Consider the following 16,406-nt stretch of genomic DNA (forward strand, 5'->3'; position numbering starts at 1 on the left):
AAATGCTCTCAATGCTCCATGAGCGAAGCCAAATGTGTTAGTATTTGTGTTAGTATTCTGTGGCACATCCCACAAATTAAAAACAGGCCAATCCTCCACATTCACCATGGACATATTCCCATTTCACAACTGCACCAAATGTGTATTGATCCACAGTTTGTCTGTCCACGATTTGATTACATTTTTTAATATCAACCAGTTAAAGAAAATTAGTTAAACAATTTAATTGAACAATGAGTTTGTTAGAGAAGGGGATAGACTCAGGGCAGAGTCTAAAGAACATTTTTAAGTACTGAGAGATAGACTAGTATTTTTCCTCTGGGTGTATTTCTTTTTGTTGCCCACTGAGACAAACTGTGACTTGGGCTATATAAATTTGATTTGATTGTACGTTCATGTAAATTAAATAGCACCTCATCATTATGCATAAGCATAAAATAAGCTCAAGCTTATTTTACCTACCCTAAGTACTTCTGTTACCTGTCAGAGCATGATTTATAAAACAGACAAAATATTACTTCATATATGCATTATTAGTCAGAATTTTAAATGTTGTCTTAAGTTCGAAAAGTGAAGTACATCATTTTAATTCCAGCAATTCATTAGTAAAGCCAATTCAACAAAAATGACATTGTCCATTTTAAAACTTTTATAAATGCCGGTGCTAATTTTTCAGATAATATTTTTGTTGTATTGCTACTTTTATGTGCGTAAAGAATCTGAATACCTCTTCTGAGTCTTGTGTCTGAACCCCCTGCTCTGAACATCATTGTAGCTCACAGGGGACAAACTGTACTTGCCTCGCTGAGCCCTGTGTCTCCTTACATTAGGTGACCCGGACAGAGCTATCCTAACCCTTGAGCTCAGTTTACACAGACAGATACACAACAAACCTTGGAGTTATAAACAGAATCGAGTGCATTTATCTGTCACAGAGACAGGATACTCGGACAGACTCTGACAAGGACAATTCAGCAGCGCTGAAGCCCAAGAGGAAGTACGGCGTGGTCTCAGCAATGAGATTACTTCTGCAATCCACAGTATCTCAACTTTGTCCAAAATGTTAAAATGTCAGTGCATCAGGTGCCACAGTATGTGTAGACAGCTTCTGTTACAGCAGCTGTATATTATAACGGTTTCAGTCTGATTTCTCCCAGTGGAGTTCCACAGGGCTCATCTCTAGGTCTGCTACTTTTTACTTTCTTACTATGGTACTACAGCAGCTCAGTATATTTCATGGATGACACACATTTAGTCATTCTAAAAAGTTAAAATAAAAAAGATGAGTTGATGTAAAAACTGCACCTGTGACTCTCATTTGTGTGCACTTTTGCTGAAGTTTGTCACAATAAAAAAGGGAACTGCTGCTCTTATTCATGTTTGGGGTCAATCACATACAGCTGAGAGTAATGCGTAATTTAAACTCGAACCAGTTCCTTGTGTTTTCCTGCAAGCAGAAATAAAGTTGACTTCACAGATATCCTGACTTTAATGCGTATCTAAAAATGCTAATGTAAAAAAAAAAAAAAAACTTTGAGGTCGACCCTTAAAGGAAAAGAGGTGCACACACTAATGAATGGATGATGGGTGGCTCCTGGAAATGAAGTGCCGCCTTGAGTTGTTTGTTTCCTAAACTCCATACTTTCAACAAACTGTTCAGCGCCACACAAACACTTGTACAGCATAGACATACAAACCTCCATAAATCAGATGTTGTTGAGAGTCTGTCACAAAGAGCTTGTTAGTTAATACAGATTCACGTCCGCAGCAGCAGCAGCAGCTGATGAGGCAGTGCTTTGTTCAGCCCAGCAGCAATTTCAGTACAGCTTGACCACCTTTTTACTCTCTTATCTAAGTGGAGATAATGTGGAAGAGGAGAGCAGGGGAGCAGAGTTTCGTGTTAATCTCTGTTTTCCTGTGCACAGCATTTCCTTTCAGACATGACACATTTGTTTATTTGCACGTTTATGAGTAAGAATTCCAGCAGGAAGCTCAACAGGGTCCAGAGCATCATCGTACAGCATCATAGGAGAGAATGCAGGTGGATCATCAGATCTCCTTATCATCGGTGAGTGATGAGGGATTTAGTGTTACAGTGTGTTTTGTAAAACAACATACTAACACTATCCATTTTATAATTGTCTTTTTTGAAATGTGCAGCTTTTTTTTATAAAATGACGGTCACTATGCAACACTCAATATTATTTGAGAATAGAATAGAATAGAATAGAATAGAAACTTTATTGTCATTGTACCACAGTAGTGCGTGATTTGTTGTACAAACAAAGGAAGAGCATTACAAACATTCCCACACAGGATTATTACTTGTTCTTACAGTCACAAAGCAATGGCTACAAAGGGAGCACACAAGTGATTTATGTGTCATGTACATCAGCGTCATTCTTAAAACCTCCCTCTTTGACCTTCTGACCTTCCATTTAGCTCAAAACCGAAATGTGATCTGTTAAACAGCATTTTCTCCCATCACAGTTTAATTTGTTTGAATTAGCATCTACTTTTTGAACCTTAATCCAACTTTTATTTTCTCAGTTTATCTATTCTTACATTTTAGACCACTTTACACCATCACTATGCCCTTTTAGTGGCTTCATTTTGTAACCTATTATTTATTTATTTTCTTCTGTCTAACTGACTGATTGATATGCACGCTGTTAGCTACAAATTCCTCGGGTTGCTCCATAGAGAGCGCTTAAAATTAGGTTTATATGCAAAGACAAAATATGATGAATGTCAGTGACAAACCTAATGCAAGATGTAAGATGCGCAAGTGTATGTGTTCTGCCATTTTTAGTATGTAGGTAATGTACGAGTGTTTATATCACAGCCTTACTGCTGTTTTGAGCAAAAAAAATGCATTTTGCGATGACAAAATCTGAATGTGCGAGGCCAAGGAACATCCGGACACAAGCAGAGGTCAGAGGGAGTTCACCAAACTCAGCCTGAACAAAGAAACATTTCCTGTGAAGGAGTTGAGCAAAAAAAAAGGGAGACGTTGTAAGAGTTGATGAAGTTATTCAAACAAAGGTTTTTCTGCCACTAAAAACCAACAGACATTTCCATGTTGTGATTTACAAAACATTTCAAATGACAGTCAGTTTAGGAAGTGAACTTTATTGAAATAAATAGCCACATAAATAAACAATCATTCATGTACATTCTCGGCCCAGTCGTTACTCTTTCTGTTCCTTCCCTCCAGGCACTCACACATGCACACAGTCACACACACACACACACACACACATGCACATGCACACACTGTCAAGTAACAAATAACAAAGAAAAAAAAAAACATGAAATACTTCTTATTATCCAAAGTTTATCAAAAGGGTCACTTTACAGATTTGCATCAAGAGTGTTTCAATAATTCTGTGAAGTTGTCTTCACAGAATTGTCTTCTGGTTTTTTTTTTAATAATGAGAAACAAAACATATATGAATAAAGTGCAATTTTTGCTTGTGTTTACACAGCAAGCTCAAAGGTCAAAGAAGCTATCAAAAGGGGCTTCTGAGTGAACGGCCAATAACGGAGGCATCCATTTTAATTTCTTCAGTGTAGTGATCAGAAATGGACACCTCTGATGGTGGGTTTGTTCAGAGAAAGGCACAAGTGTCGGTAATGACTGCAATCAGCTAAATAGGTCGGGTAAAAATGTCAATACTGCATGTTTCCAACACAGAACATGGTTTGGAAAGAAAAAAAACAAACACTTCTCCTCTACAAGATGCTTCACAGATATACGAGAACAAACTAAACTTCCGACAATATACTGCATCTTCTGCAGCTTTCAAACACGCCGTCCGCACAAATGAATCCATTTGTACCAAATTAAAGATAGTTTTGGACAACTTCCAGCATAACGTGGTATTGCTATATTCTGGGGGGGGGTTTTCTTTCTCTTTTCTAGAAAAGTACAAAACGTGAATACCACAATGGTCCTGATAGTAACAGCTAGAGCTCTTAACACGTGTAGCAGTACGTTGTGGTGGCAACAGGAGTTTTTCCCTCACAGCAAAAGCGAAGGAGATCAAGTGAAAATGCAAGCTAACCACGTGCTACAGTTTGAGACAGCTTTTAAAGATAAATGTCAGTAGTGTATCCATGACAGATCATCCATCCCTTGTGCTGTTCACCCTTTGGTAGAACCCACACATTCTCTCTCAGATAAAGAATCAACAAAATGCTGTGTGCAAAGAAAAAAAACAGCATTTTTTTAAAAATTCTGGTGTTTCCTCTCAATTTCTACAGTGTCATGTTTTTTATGTTACATAACTTGTACCCTTATAGTCAGCTAGTCAGCACAACAAAGACACACTAAAAGTAAAAAGCCTCAGGCATGAGCATCTTCCTATGTAGAGTCTGATCTTTCCTTTGTATTTCAATGTGAAATATTGCACTGTTCCCAAAGTCATTGTTCTGTTGTTGTGAAAAAATATTCTTCCTTTGATATTCTGGAGTTGACGGCATGTTAAAGATATTTTACAGGTTTCCAAATTCTTGCCTGAGGAGGTAGTAAAAGCAACAAACAAGAGGGTGCTTATTAACTCAAGGGAATATGGATCTGTGTCCACACACTGTAAGGTGCTGCCCAGCTGACCGATGTACCTATTGTGCTTTACTCAGCGAGACACTCTCTTCCTTTAGTTTTGGCTGATAAGGATGCAGCAATCTAGTCTGTTCGCAGCTTGAGGTAAAAGCAGCATTTGGTAGCTATAACGACCCCCGTGCGAAAAAAACAAAAATAAAATCACAGTTTCGATACAAACTAACAAAAGTCTTCGGTGTGAATGTGTGTAAGCTCTGGGCACTATAACGCATGTCCATTGCACTGCTACAGAGAAATGTCTTCCGAAAGGCGAACAGTGGGAGCAATGACAGGAAAAAAGAAGAAGAAGAAAGAAATAAGTTTGGTCTTCTGTCCAGTCAAGTGTAAAAACATCAAGTATAGGAAATGACACAAAACGTGACTAAGAAGAAAAAAAAGAACGAGGAAGCTGGAGTGTTCCTTTTTCTGAGAATCATAATGTAACTTAGACAGCATCGAAACATGCGAGACGTAAGTGTATCAGCTAATGTCAGCTCTCATTTCATTCAAGTGAGTCCATCAGGAAGGAGACTGGACGAGAGTCTTTCAGTCTATTATTGCTTCTCTGGCGGCCTGATACAGATTTAATAATCTCATCCAGAGTTTGGTTATTGCTTAGTCTTTAGCTTATACGATACCAAAAGCATGAACACAACATGCACACGTGCACAATGTGTCTACCCCATGTTGTTAAATAAGTTTGTCAGTTGCATCTTCTTTTTTGTTAACTTTCTCTTGTTCCTTTCTCTCTTCATCGTCTAGGCTCAAAATCAAGTCTTTTTTTTTTTTCCTTCTTCCACAGAGAGAAAGTTTGTTTGTGTCGAAAACATGGTGGATGATTTACTTCACCATGACGCAGCTACTGAGCTGCTGCTGCTGCGCAGCCAGTCCCAACTCCTGCATGCCAGGATCTGCGCTGGAGCCCACACCCAGGCTCCACCCCAATGGTTTGGACAAGATGGGGAAGGAGCCATGTGTTGCAGCCTGACTCTGCTGCTGGAGGCCGGATTGTAGGTGAGGGTAAGGTCGCTGGCTAATGTGCAGGCGAGCTTCGAGGAGGTAAGCAGCGGAGGCCACGGGGGACAGTGAAGACGAATAGCATGAGGAGGAGGAGGAGCAGCATGAGGACGAGGAATTGTCCAGGGTTGGTTGCCAGGGGCCATGCTGCACACCCACTGAAGTTTGCTGAGGAGGCATGGTCGATGGGGTGGGGTTGTCAAAGATGGACGAGGGAGCAAACACTGTAGAAGACGGAGGAGAGGGTGCCTGCTGCTGGGCCAAAAAGAGCAGGGGATTCTGCGTAGGTCCTGCCTTTGCTGTTTGGACTTGAGGCTGAGGCTGATGTTGGATCTGCAGCATCCTGGGAAAAAGAGACAGAGAGTCAGACTCTGCAGCATTGAACAAACACGTTAAGTCACAACATATACAATATGTGCTATTAACATGTACAATTTGCGAAATATTTCTGTTTAAGAAGTTGTTGTTTTCTGTCCTTGAAGAATTCTAAAACCAAAATGAACTGGTTTCTTCAACTTTCACTCAAAATTCAATGTTTAACTCCAGTTTTATGTCTCCTCACACTCAAGCCTCATGTCGCCTCATGTCTCTCCTCCTGTGCCTCGCTCACCTACATGAGCTAAAATGTGGGTTTGCATAACAGTGTGTCTCACCTCTGTTGGTGCAGCACCTCCTCAAGCATGCTGCGGTGCTCAGAAAGGGCCGGACCCAGCGACCCTCTGCTGCCGCGGTTACAGGGGAGCGGAGGGACGACCTGCCTTGTCAGACCCTTGATCTTATTTAATCCCAAAAGCCCTTTAGTGCGTGTGTTTTTCCTCAGCTGCTGGCGGAAAGCTTTGAGGCCTGCAGAAAGTTATGGGGAATTGTTATACAACACCCCTTTGATCAGTCACTGTGAAACAGTATATGTGAGACACATTTAAATCTAATTAGAGAGATGACTCTTTGTGTCATGATCCCTCTCCTGTACCTTGTGTGAGGGAAGTGTCAGAGGCTCGACGACCCTCTTGGAAGCTGGCAGCAGGCAGGCTGCCCTGGGCCTGGGGGAGGAGGTGGGAGGAGAGGGCCAGGGGGGCTCCGCCTGGCAGCAGAGCTCCACCTTCTGCCCCAGAGGCCAGAGGTGTCGACATCTCCTGCATAGCAGCCTGCAGAGAAGGTTTGGGACTGGATGAAGACTTCAGACAGCTGTCAGAGGAGGCACCATCAGAGGGACTGACCACAATACCTACATAAAAAGAGAGGACAAATGAGTATTAACATGTGCTTTTTACATAATATTAATAATAACAATCTCTATTTTAGTACAATGTGCTTTAAGATACAGATTAAGATCATGTAGAAACAGAATTAACTCTAATTAAAAGACAACATTCAAATTAAAACAAATATTTCTATTCAACCAGAGGTGTAAAATTGTCAGCCAATTAAATAAAACGAAACCAGTCACTATTTAAAGTCAGATAAATTTAGATAAAACTGAATGAGCTTCAAACTGGACTCTCAGTGCCTGAGGATCTTAAAATACATGCGAGTGGAATTTAAAGACTGCAGTCTCTGTGATTTAGTTTAGCACATTAGCAGTGGTTCTTGCTTAAGTTTGTCATACTTACATGGAGGGTTGCACTGGTGGAAACGGGCTGACACCTCAGCCAGAGTGTGTCTGCGTGAAGTGGTGGTGGGAGGGAGCAGGGGGCTAAGGGTTTGCGATGCCTCCTCCTCTTCCAGGTCTCTTGGTTTCACTTCTTCACTGATGCTCGTCTCCAGCAGGCTGTTGGGTGAAATGGAACGATTCCAGAGCAATCTGTTCAGACTGGCCTCCACTGGAAACACCACTCGCTGGAGAGGAGGGAGGAAAACGTGTGAGCCACTGACTGACAGGAAACACATGCTGACTTGCAGCATTTACACCACTGTGAGCGATGGCCACTCCTTTAGCTGCTGAGGCTGTTTACCTGGAACAATCCACCTTGATCACACTCGACATCCGAGTACACAGGGGGAGCATTTTTAGCTGGAACTGAAAACGGTGTGGTCCTAAAGCTGTCAGTGGACTCCATAATCACCTAGAAGCACAAAGTACACAACATTTTAGACTTAAGTTAGAGGGTGCCACTTGGATCAGGGCAATATTGAGCTCGATTCACACATCTGGAGTGCTCACCTCTGGGCCAGTAGAGTCGGAGGTGCTCCTGGGTCTCTGGCTCCAGGTTCCACACTGGCGGTTCAGCTGCTGGGTGCGATGCTCTCTCACTCTCTCCAGCAGGAGATAATAGATAGCAGAGAAGTGATTGTAGCTGCTGCTCTGCAGAGACTAATGGAAGGCACAGAAGGCAGTCGATTAGGGGTTTGTCACTTTGTTTACCTTCTGCGGCTCTTAATGCCATCTCTTAGTCTCTTTATAGCATTCTGCAGCTCTTCACCACTATTTACTTCTCTGAGAGAAAGTCCAGGACAACTATAACCTTTTTGGTGAAAGAAAAGTGAGATATTCTTTTTGTATTTTTATTTTCTGCGGGCAGACACTCTCAGTTAGCTGAGTTAGTTGTAGTCATAAGTATTAGGACTGACTGGCACTGTGGAGACAGCAAATTTAAACCAGCTACTGCTCGATCTACCTCATGATCAAACTAAAAACAGCTCATTCTTACAAATCAATACATTTTTTTCGTGCTCACCTCGATAGTCTTCTGCCGGTCGATGCCCAGTGTGTTCATGATTCCCAGCACGGGTTCACTGTAGTCTCCCAGGTTGGAGTTGTACTCTGTGAGTGAATGGCTGAGGGTATTGTGGGCTGCTGTTGGGTCTGCCAGCATCCAGCGGTGCTGCTTGATCTGGGCTACACTAATCCTCTTGGCTGGGTCCACCACCAGCATCTTGCGGATCAGGTTTTCACAGTCTGAAAAATGAGAACAATGAAAAATATGACTTCGACTGCGGTAAAATTTGCATTTAAACAGTACTGGTAATTAGAAGTAATTATCATGATTGAATGTCAGGGTGATTGTTACCTTGGGACATGAAGAAAGGGATTCTGAATCGTCCCTCTGTGACTCTTTGTCGGAGTGCAGGAAGGCTGGGACCATCAAATGGAAGAGAGCCGCAGACAAGAACATAAAGCACCACACCGAGGCTCTGTAAAAAAAAAAAAAAAGAGATATTTTTAACATGTTGTTGCTCACTCTTTGAAACGTGCTGTCCATTGTATATTTTCAGTGTGCAAACTTACCCAAATGTCCAGCTGAGGCCCCTCATACTCTTTCCCTTCAAACACTTCAGGGGCAGCATAAGGCGGACTACCACACCATGTGGCCAGAGGCTCCCCCGCGTTGTAGAAGTTTCCAAATCCAAAGTCTGTAAGACACAGACAGACACACAACAGTTGTGTTATGTAACCTTGTTTGTTTTCCCTTCGTTCTAGCATGAGAGGCTCAAGGCATTGGGGTCACAGATGTGTTTCCTTCCTTTAACTACGGTGTCGTATGTCATTTTCCATCCTGATGTTCATATCCTGCTCACATTAACGTGTCCTCTCACAAACAAAAGACTGGTTGTCTTAAGATGGAATATTTCTTTTATGCAAGAGTGTCTGTTTGTACTCTGAAGTCATTTCCACTCTTTGTCATGGCACAAAGTAGTTAATTATTCACACTTAATTAGCACACAGACAGCGCAGCAATGATTTAATTGGAATGCTTTACAATTCCCACAGAAAGCCATTGTTTCTCTACGGGCAAACACTGAGCCGAATACTAAAGTGAGATGGTATTAGATTAAAAGTTTTGTTTTTTAATAAAAATGAATCAACACCTCCCTGCCAGCTATCTAGTTACCATGGTAACAGCAATGCTGCACTCACACGGTAAGTATTGGAGGCTTCAACTGTGGTGGCATCGAGCCTTGCTCCACTGCATTGTGGATAGGATGCTATCAAGCCGAGTGAGGTCAAATATTTAAAAACAGACACTGGTCAATCAAATGATGATTGTATGTTTAAGTTCAAATAGTACGCCGTGTAAACTGAGCTCTCAGACAAGGTCGTTGCTGGTGTTTTTGTTGGCAACGGTGCGCACAGCAACGACAGACATAACACACACAACATGAGCATCACGTTGTCAGACACCGCTCTGCTAACTAAGTGTAAAGTAGTGTAAAGAATGTATTTCAGAACCTACCAGCCAGCTTTATATTCATGTTGGCGTCCAGCAACAGGTTCTCGGTTTTTAGGTCCCGGTGAACAATGTGGTGTCGATGGCAGTAGTCCACCGCTGTGAGAATCTGCCAGAACTTCTTTCGTGCCTCTTCTTCACTCAGGCGGCCATTTGAGGTCAAGTGGTCTGCAGGGAGAGACAACATGTTAGGCCATATGTGAGACGGGCGTCAACTGATTTAAGTTACAATCATAGTTACTGAGAAGAAATTTAATTCAAAAGCTGAACTCACCAAACATCTCTCCATTCTTTGCATACTCCGTCACAATGTACAGCATGTCTTTGGTCTCCATGACCTAAGAAAAGGATAGATTGACAGAGTTTAACGTAACTGGGCAGCAGGGGATGACAAAGAATACATTTCAAGTTCAAATCAGTTCCAGGACCTTCAGTCAGGAGTCTGCTCCAGGCATTTCGGAGCATCAGACATTTTATAACCACAAAACTCCCCTTCTCATACTTCTCTATAAACTTGTTCCACTCACAAAATTCACTCTGGCTTTCAGTGAAAGGCTCTGTTGCGTAAGACAGACGCCAGCCACTGGGACTTGTTCAAACCCATTTTTACACATATACACAAACCCAAAGGGGAAATGCAAAGCGTTAACACACAGACCAACACATTAAATGTTTGGTTGCCCTGAGGCTGACATTAGTTAACGGCTTGGTTACTGAATTTCATATTTTACTTTGTGGAAACACTGGTTGTGATGCACAACATGGTTTTCAACTTCCCGTCTAGTGTATCAAATACGCCATCGGTGCAGTTGTGTAGCACTCTATATGGGCCACCATTACCAGTACTTTCCAGGAACTCACAGAAAGCTTCCACTTCCTCGGAGAGCCCTCAGGAACAGAGTGGTTTTGAGCTAAAAGATTGCACAACAAAGCAATTTTCAACACATGACAAAGCCCTGTCTGGATAGTGCTTTTGGCCTACTGAATTAAATGTCACTAAATTCCACTGAGTAGTGGAACTTAATTCTTTTCTTTTTTTCCAGCCTGCAGCTCCTTTAAAAAGCAGAGAAAAGAATGATTCAGTGCGCGGATGCCTCCAAGCAGAAAGTAGCCTTTATCTGTAACTGTTGTGACTGTGAGATAGGGCAGCTCTCTGGGGCTCTGTCACCTTGAGGTGCAGATGACGTCATTGGTCTGTAGAACAAACACAGCACGCCAAGGGCCATCAGCAACACCCATCCCCCTCTGGCAGAAGACAGATTAACCCCTTAACATGCATGTTTCATTATATTTACCCCTAAGTGTCTTTAAGGAAGCTGTAATATAGAAATAGTAATGTGAAATCGAAACATTCAAACCACATGTTTTAACGGCCACAGCACCTCATCCACATTTCTCTAAGTGTTGGATTCGGTCTCCACTGTAATTTGGGCTTGAATAAGCATGAAAAACCCATGAAACTTTGCCCAAAATTCAGAAACCCCCAGAAATTTGTAACCTTTTTTTCTGCTACTTCTATATTTAACCCCCCCCCCCCCCCCCTTTGAAAATGAATAGAGATGGACACCGTGTGCGACCTGAAGTCGGAGGCAGATGAAATTCCCTACCACAGTAGCCACAGCAACCCGGATCAAAGGCAGACAAGGAGGAAATTATGGGTTTCTCGTCTGTCCAGTTCCCCTACTTAGCAGCAGGGCACAGCTGCATTGGCCACTATCCAGCGTGCACCCCCGGCACATGTGTGTGTGTGCGGGGGCAGCTTTAATTTAAAATACATTTCTATACAAACAGAGGCTTAATGGCAGATCAGCAAACTTTGTACAAACCATTTAAGAGGATAAGAGGCGACCATGTGGTTGATACAAGGTCAGAGTGATGATGAGACAAAGAGGGAGCGGTTTTGAGCCCTCAACGAAGCCAGAGCATAATTTGCTCTCAAAAGACCAGCGAGTGAATAGAAACAGCAGCTGATTTATCGGGCCAGAGGTCTCCGAGAACTCACCCCCTCAAAAATCTGCGGCAACACTAAGAGGATGTAAGCCTTGGGTCACAAGACAGTCTTAGTACTCACCATGTACCAAGCATCTGACTTGCATTACATCAGAAAACACAAGGGCATGGAGACATTCACCGCCATGCCTAACATAATACACATCACCCATGTCAGACTACACATACTGTACATACACAAGCTCCATAAATCCTAAATATCATTTTGTTTTAAATTACCCGAGCAAAGAATATTTTTATGTTTGACTCAACAAGATAAACATTTGTACATGATTCTAACAAATGTGTGTTTTTTTCTCTTTGTCTGAACAACACTATTGGTTGTGAATGGAAATGCCGATAAACCTCTTTGCTGATTAATGTCTTCATTGATCTGTGTTATCGTCCGGCTCTATTGTGTGTGATCGGAAACAATTGAGGCTTGAAGAGAATAATGTCATGCTTTGCTTTTTGCAGCGCAGACATGGTGTTTGCAGTAACCACTGTGCTCACGCTCAGATATGAAACCTCAAAAAAAAAAGCAGCAGAACATTACAGAGCTAAACAAAAGGCAGAAAAAAAAATAATGGTAGAAAAAATGAAATCAGGAGATGTTTGTGTCTGCGTGGGCGTCTGTTGGTGTGTTTACCGGCAGACGCGTGCTGCAGCTTTCACAAGGTCAACCGGGGGCAAAAAAAGAGGATTCTTTCCACTAAGTCTTCAATTTGATTAGCGGTAAAGCAGCTGGCCTTCACGTGAAGCACAAACACATTGCACTTGGCTGTAACAGATGCTAACTGGACTTAACATTCAGACCACTGGACCAGTCTTGAACCAGCATTCTCCTGGCTGACATTATAAAGCAGAAAATAACTGCACTCTTCTCAGATGATTATTCTCACACTGTAACAGACCACAATCGTACAAGGAGAGGTTAAATGGATTGCACTAATACCTTTGTGATATACTTGTGACTCAACGTGGGAGTCAGCACCTTAAAACCACCTAGACAACAAATGCCCCTATTTTTTGCCACACACAACAACACTGCTGCCTGTGCAAATCTGCAATAATGACGCACAATACCCCGCACCACAACATTGGTATTGGGATATAAATTCAACCTCGGCGTCGAAAAGCTTTCCACACCACTCCACTTAACTCCCACATTCATGCTTGTTCACGTCTGCACAGACTGTCCAGTCTGTGAAGCTGAATAACAGACTGACTGCTCCACTCTCACACAACACTCTGCATACACAAGCACAACGACACGCATGACAAATGACAACAGTGCTGGAGGATAATACAAGAGGGATAATACACACACCTGGTATAGTTTGATGATATGGGGGTGGTTCAGCAGCTTCATAATCTGCACCTCTCTGTAAATTTTCTCCAGGTTGGAGGGATTGAGTCTGGTCTTATCGATGATCTTTATGGCCACCTGAATAAAAAGAAAAGAAAAAAAAAAAGACGTTGGCTTTTAAGAAATATTTTTCAAAAAATATATATTTGCATGAAAAAAAATAAAAAATAAAATAAAAAAAACTCACTGACCTGTGTTTTGGTGACTTTATGTTTGGCCAGTTTCACCACTGCAAAGTTGCCTTTCCCCAGGGTGCGGATGATCTCGTAGAAGCCGACCTGCAGTGGCCGTCCCTGGGCAGTGCTGGACTGAGCCCCCTGGCTGTTCTCTGTCATGATCACCATGATGCACCAGCAGTCTGGATTTTAAATAAACTAAGGCTTGAACCTGCAGAGGCAAACAGAGATTTGCAAATTGTAAATATAACCCATGGATTCTTAATTTATTGAACATTCAGATCGTGTCAATTCGGCTGAATATGCACATGTAAGCATTCACCTATGGTGCGGCAGCGTGAAAACGGTCATGCAATTGCATGCATGTCATGTGAGTTCAGTCGGGGGAAAGTGTAAGCTGAGAAATGAGATAAAACCCTCTACTCTAAAAGTAGTCCTTTTTTTGTAAATCGCTTGATTTTCCATTGTGTTTTATTTTTTTTTAAATATGTTTAAATTATTTCTCTGCGAGCCATTGAATTGCTGCATTTAAATGAATTTAAATGAGCTGAATTTAACATTTTCAGACTCAAGATGAGAATGTGTAATTATGTGTAATGTGTAATTTTTTCCTCAAAAAAACAAACGTCAACCTGTTTCTTGAGTTAATTGCTTGTAAGTGTGAACAAGAAAATGTATCAAATGTTAATTGTGTCCTCATCTTTAAATAAGGAACCAGCTGAGTACAGATGAGTGGGAAACTACGTTGACTGTAATGAACGGTGGCTTAGAAAATTCGTTAGATGAGACTAAAAAAAGTCCAGTCTTACCTTAAAAAGCGGTCATAAAGCGCCTCTCTCACAGTTCAGACAGCTCTCAGAGGAAGTGTGAACCATTCCACAACCAGAGCCAACAACGCAGCAATAGAGCAATAACTGTAGGAGGGGAAAAAAACACGCGCGTAGCAACTTTGTTTCCCCAAGTCTTCACTTATAGAGACAACAAGTCTTCTTTCGGGCCGATACCAGGACGCGGCCGGTGTGTTCCTGAGCGCTCCGCCGGAATGCAGAGCGCAAGGCTTCGGCTCTCAGAGGGGGAACTCCTCCTTCCCCCCTCCTCCTCCTCCTCCTCCCCCGCCACCATAACAAATTGATACCCACCTTATTAACGTCACACCCGCGTCAGAGCTCAGCGCTGGGTGCAAAGCAAGGCCGGACCCGAGCGCAAGGTAAGGGTTGCTCGGCAACCGCGCGGCTCGAGCGCACAGTGACGTGAGTGCTGATGGTGGGGTTGCTTTGGAGATGGGGACGGTGACGTCAGTCGTAGAGATGTGTCACCACGTGATGCTTCCCTCTGCCGGGCTGCTGCTCGCGGGAAGTCTCACAGTTTCACTCACACAGAGAGAGAGAGAAAGAGAGAGAGAGGGAGAGAGGGAGAGAGGGAAAGAGAAGCTTCTGCGGAAACAGAAACCGAGAGGAATTGTTTGTTTTTTTGTTTCCTGAATAATCAATATTCTATTCTATTCTATTCTATTCTATTCTATTCTATTCTATTCTATGCTCTAATACTCACATTCTGGTAATTATACGTCTGTACTGTACGTTGTTGTGTATAATACGGATATCTTGACAATAAAATTATTATTATTTTCTTATTCTTGTTTTTTTTTTAGTTTGTTGTATTATATTAAATAATTGTTATAATTTAATACTTTCATTGCTTATTCTATACACACTGACCCTTTGTTAATTAGTGTTAATTAGTAAATAGAAATAGAAATATTAAGCGATTAGTTGTTAATTGTTGCACATGCTAAATATGTGCATTCGTTCATTGGTTCTTAAATGGAGGTCCAGGACACATTGCCATTGATTTGATCGATGATGATGATGATGATGATGATGATGATGATAATCATTTACCCAGAGTAAAATAATTTCAATTTTGGAATGTGAAATACTTCACATATTATCCCAATAAATAAATAAATAAAAAGACGAGCAATCAAACACCAAACATACCCTAGAATATCTTGTATGTGTGGAAAAAAAAGAGATCCTTTGCATTGGCACAACCAATAAACAATTAAAACCACTAAATATTCTGCTCTGGGGTTATGTGGCAGCAGGAAATACTGCACAGCTTAAGTATATGCAGATTTGTGGTAAAGATAAGTGTCCTGTACTCAGATGGAAGCCAGACAACAATCCAAAACAGAAATGTGCCACGAGCGATACTTTAAGAACATTAATCTGCAGCTGCTAAAACATCTCCCTTATTTCAGAACATCGACATGTACACAACACATGCTGTGTGTTGTGTGTGTATGACAGTCTTATATAGCTCAGAACTTAAAGTTGTCTGCAGATTAAATTGAAAATTCAGTGTACTCACTTACATTGCAACTTTTTCCCCGTCACATTTTTGAGATTCGCACACAAAAATAATATTAATAATAATATTTTACCCTATTCTGTTCAGTTATATTCTTATTTCTATATCTTTCAATTATTGCATCCACAGTAGTAAACAAAAAATGACTTCTATTAACTATTTTACAATATACCCCCATTGATTGGGTCTTATAATTGGTTCTTCTGTTATTAAATTAGTTGCTACTTATTGAATATTTTTATGACACATTTAAAATAGTATAAATTCTATGTCTGACTACATGCCTACAACGTAAACCAAGTTAGCAAGAAATCAATTACTCTTTAATTGTGTAGACCTGCTACTTGTTGGTCTTCATTAAAAATGTGAAGGCACTTTGCTTTTAAACGACTGGGTCATGTGATAAATCAGGTCACAGAAAGCCCTGTACAAACAAAGAACAAAAACATCTCTCTTTGCTGAAAGTGGGACAAAAGAGAGTATCGCACCCACTCGTCACAGAGGAAGCACAGCAGCTTGAGGCAGGAAAGGAAGACAAGAAGAAGAACAGACAACACAGACAGAGGAACGGGTAAGGAGTTAGTGTGAGCAAAGAATAAAGAGAAGAGCTGCAGGACAATCAGGTGACATGGTGACACAGAACAAGTCTGCGGTGGTAAACACGCAGCAACCTTTATGTGAAAAACACACATACAAATCAGTTTGTGAGTGAA

General features: G+C 41.6%; 1 protein-coding gene across 1 annotated transcript; it reads right to left on the reverse strand.

Moving 5' to 3' along the window:
- Positions 1-3,112: 3,112 nt before the first annotated feature.
- On the reverse strand, positions 3,113-14,381 carry sik1 (salt-inducible kinase 1). The gene is made up of 14 exons (XM_058622422.1): positions 14,130-14,381; positions 13,336-13,531; positions 13,106-13,222; positions 10,061-10,124; positions 9,793-9,954; positions 8,847-8,971; positions 8,629-8,752; positions 8,296-8,516; positions 7,782-7,931; positions 7,573-7,683; positions 7,231-7,456; positions 6,591-6,845; positions 6,274-6,463; positions 3,113-5,963 (listed from the first exon to the last, which is right to left on the reverse strand). The coding sequence occupies exons 2-14, from the start codon at positions 13,486-13,488 to the stop codon at positions 5,444-5,446; spliced, it is 2,418 nt and encodes an 805-aa protein (XP_058478405.1). The 5' UTR covers positions 13,489-13,531; positions 14,130-14,381; the 3' UTR covers positions 3,113-5,443.
- Between the last annotated feature and the right edge of the window lie 2,025 nt (positions 14,382-16,406).

Source organism: Solea solea, chromosome 2 (genome assembly GCF_958295425.1).
Source record: "Solea solea chromosome 2, fSolSol10.1, whole genome shotgun sequence".
NCBI classification, from domain to species: Eukaryota; Metazoa; Chordata; class Actinopteri; order Pleuronectiformes; family Soleidae; genus Solea; species Solea solea.

Coding starts and splice junctions, on each gene's coding strand:
- sik1 (XM_058622422.1), bottom strand. CDS start 13,488: ATGGTGATCATGACAGAGAACAGCCAGGGGGCTCAGTCCAGCACTGCC. Junction 8,517..8,628: donor CCCTTTCTTCATGTCCCAAG/GTAACAATCACC, acceptor CTCATTTTTCAG/ACTGTGAAAACCTGATCCGC. Junction 7,457..7,572: donor ATCAAGGTGGATTGTTCCAG/GTAAACAGCCTC, acceptor CCTCCTCTCCAG/CGAGTGGTGTTTCCAGTGGA.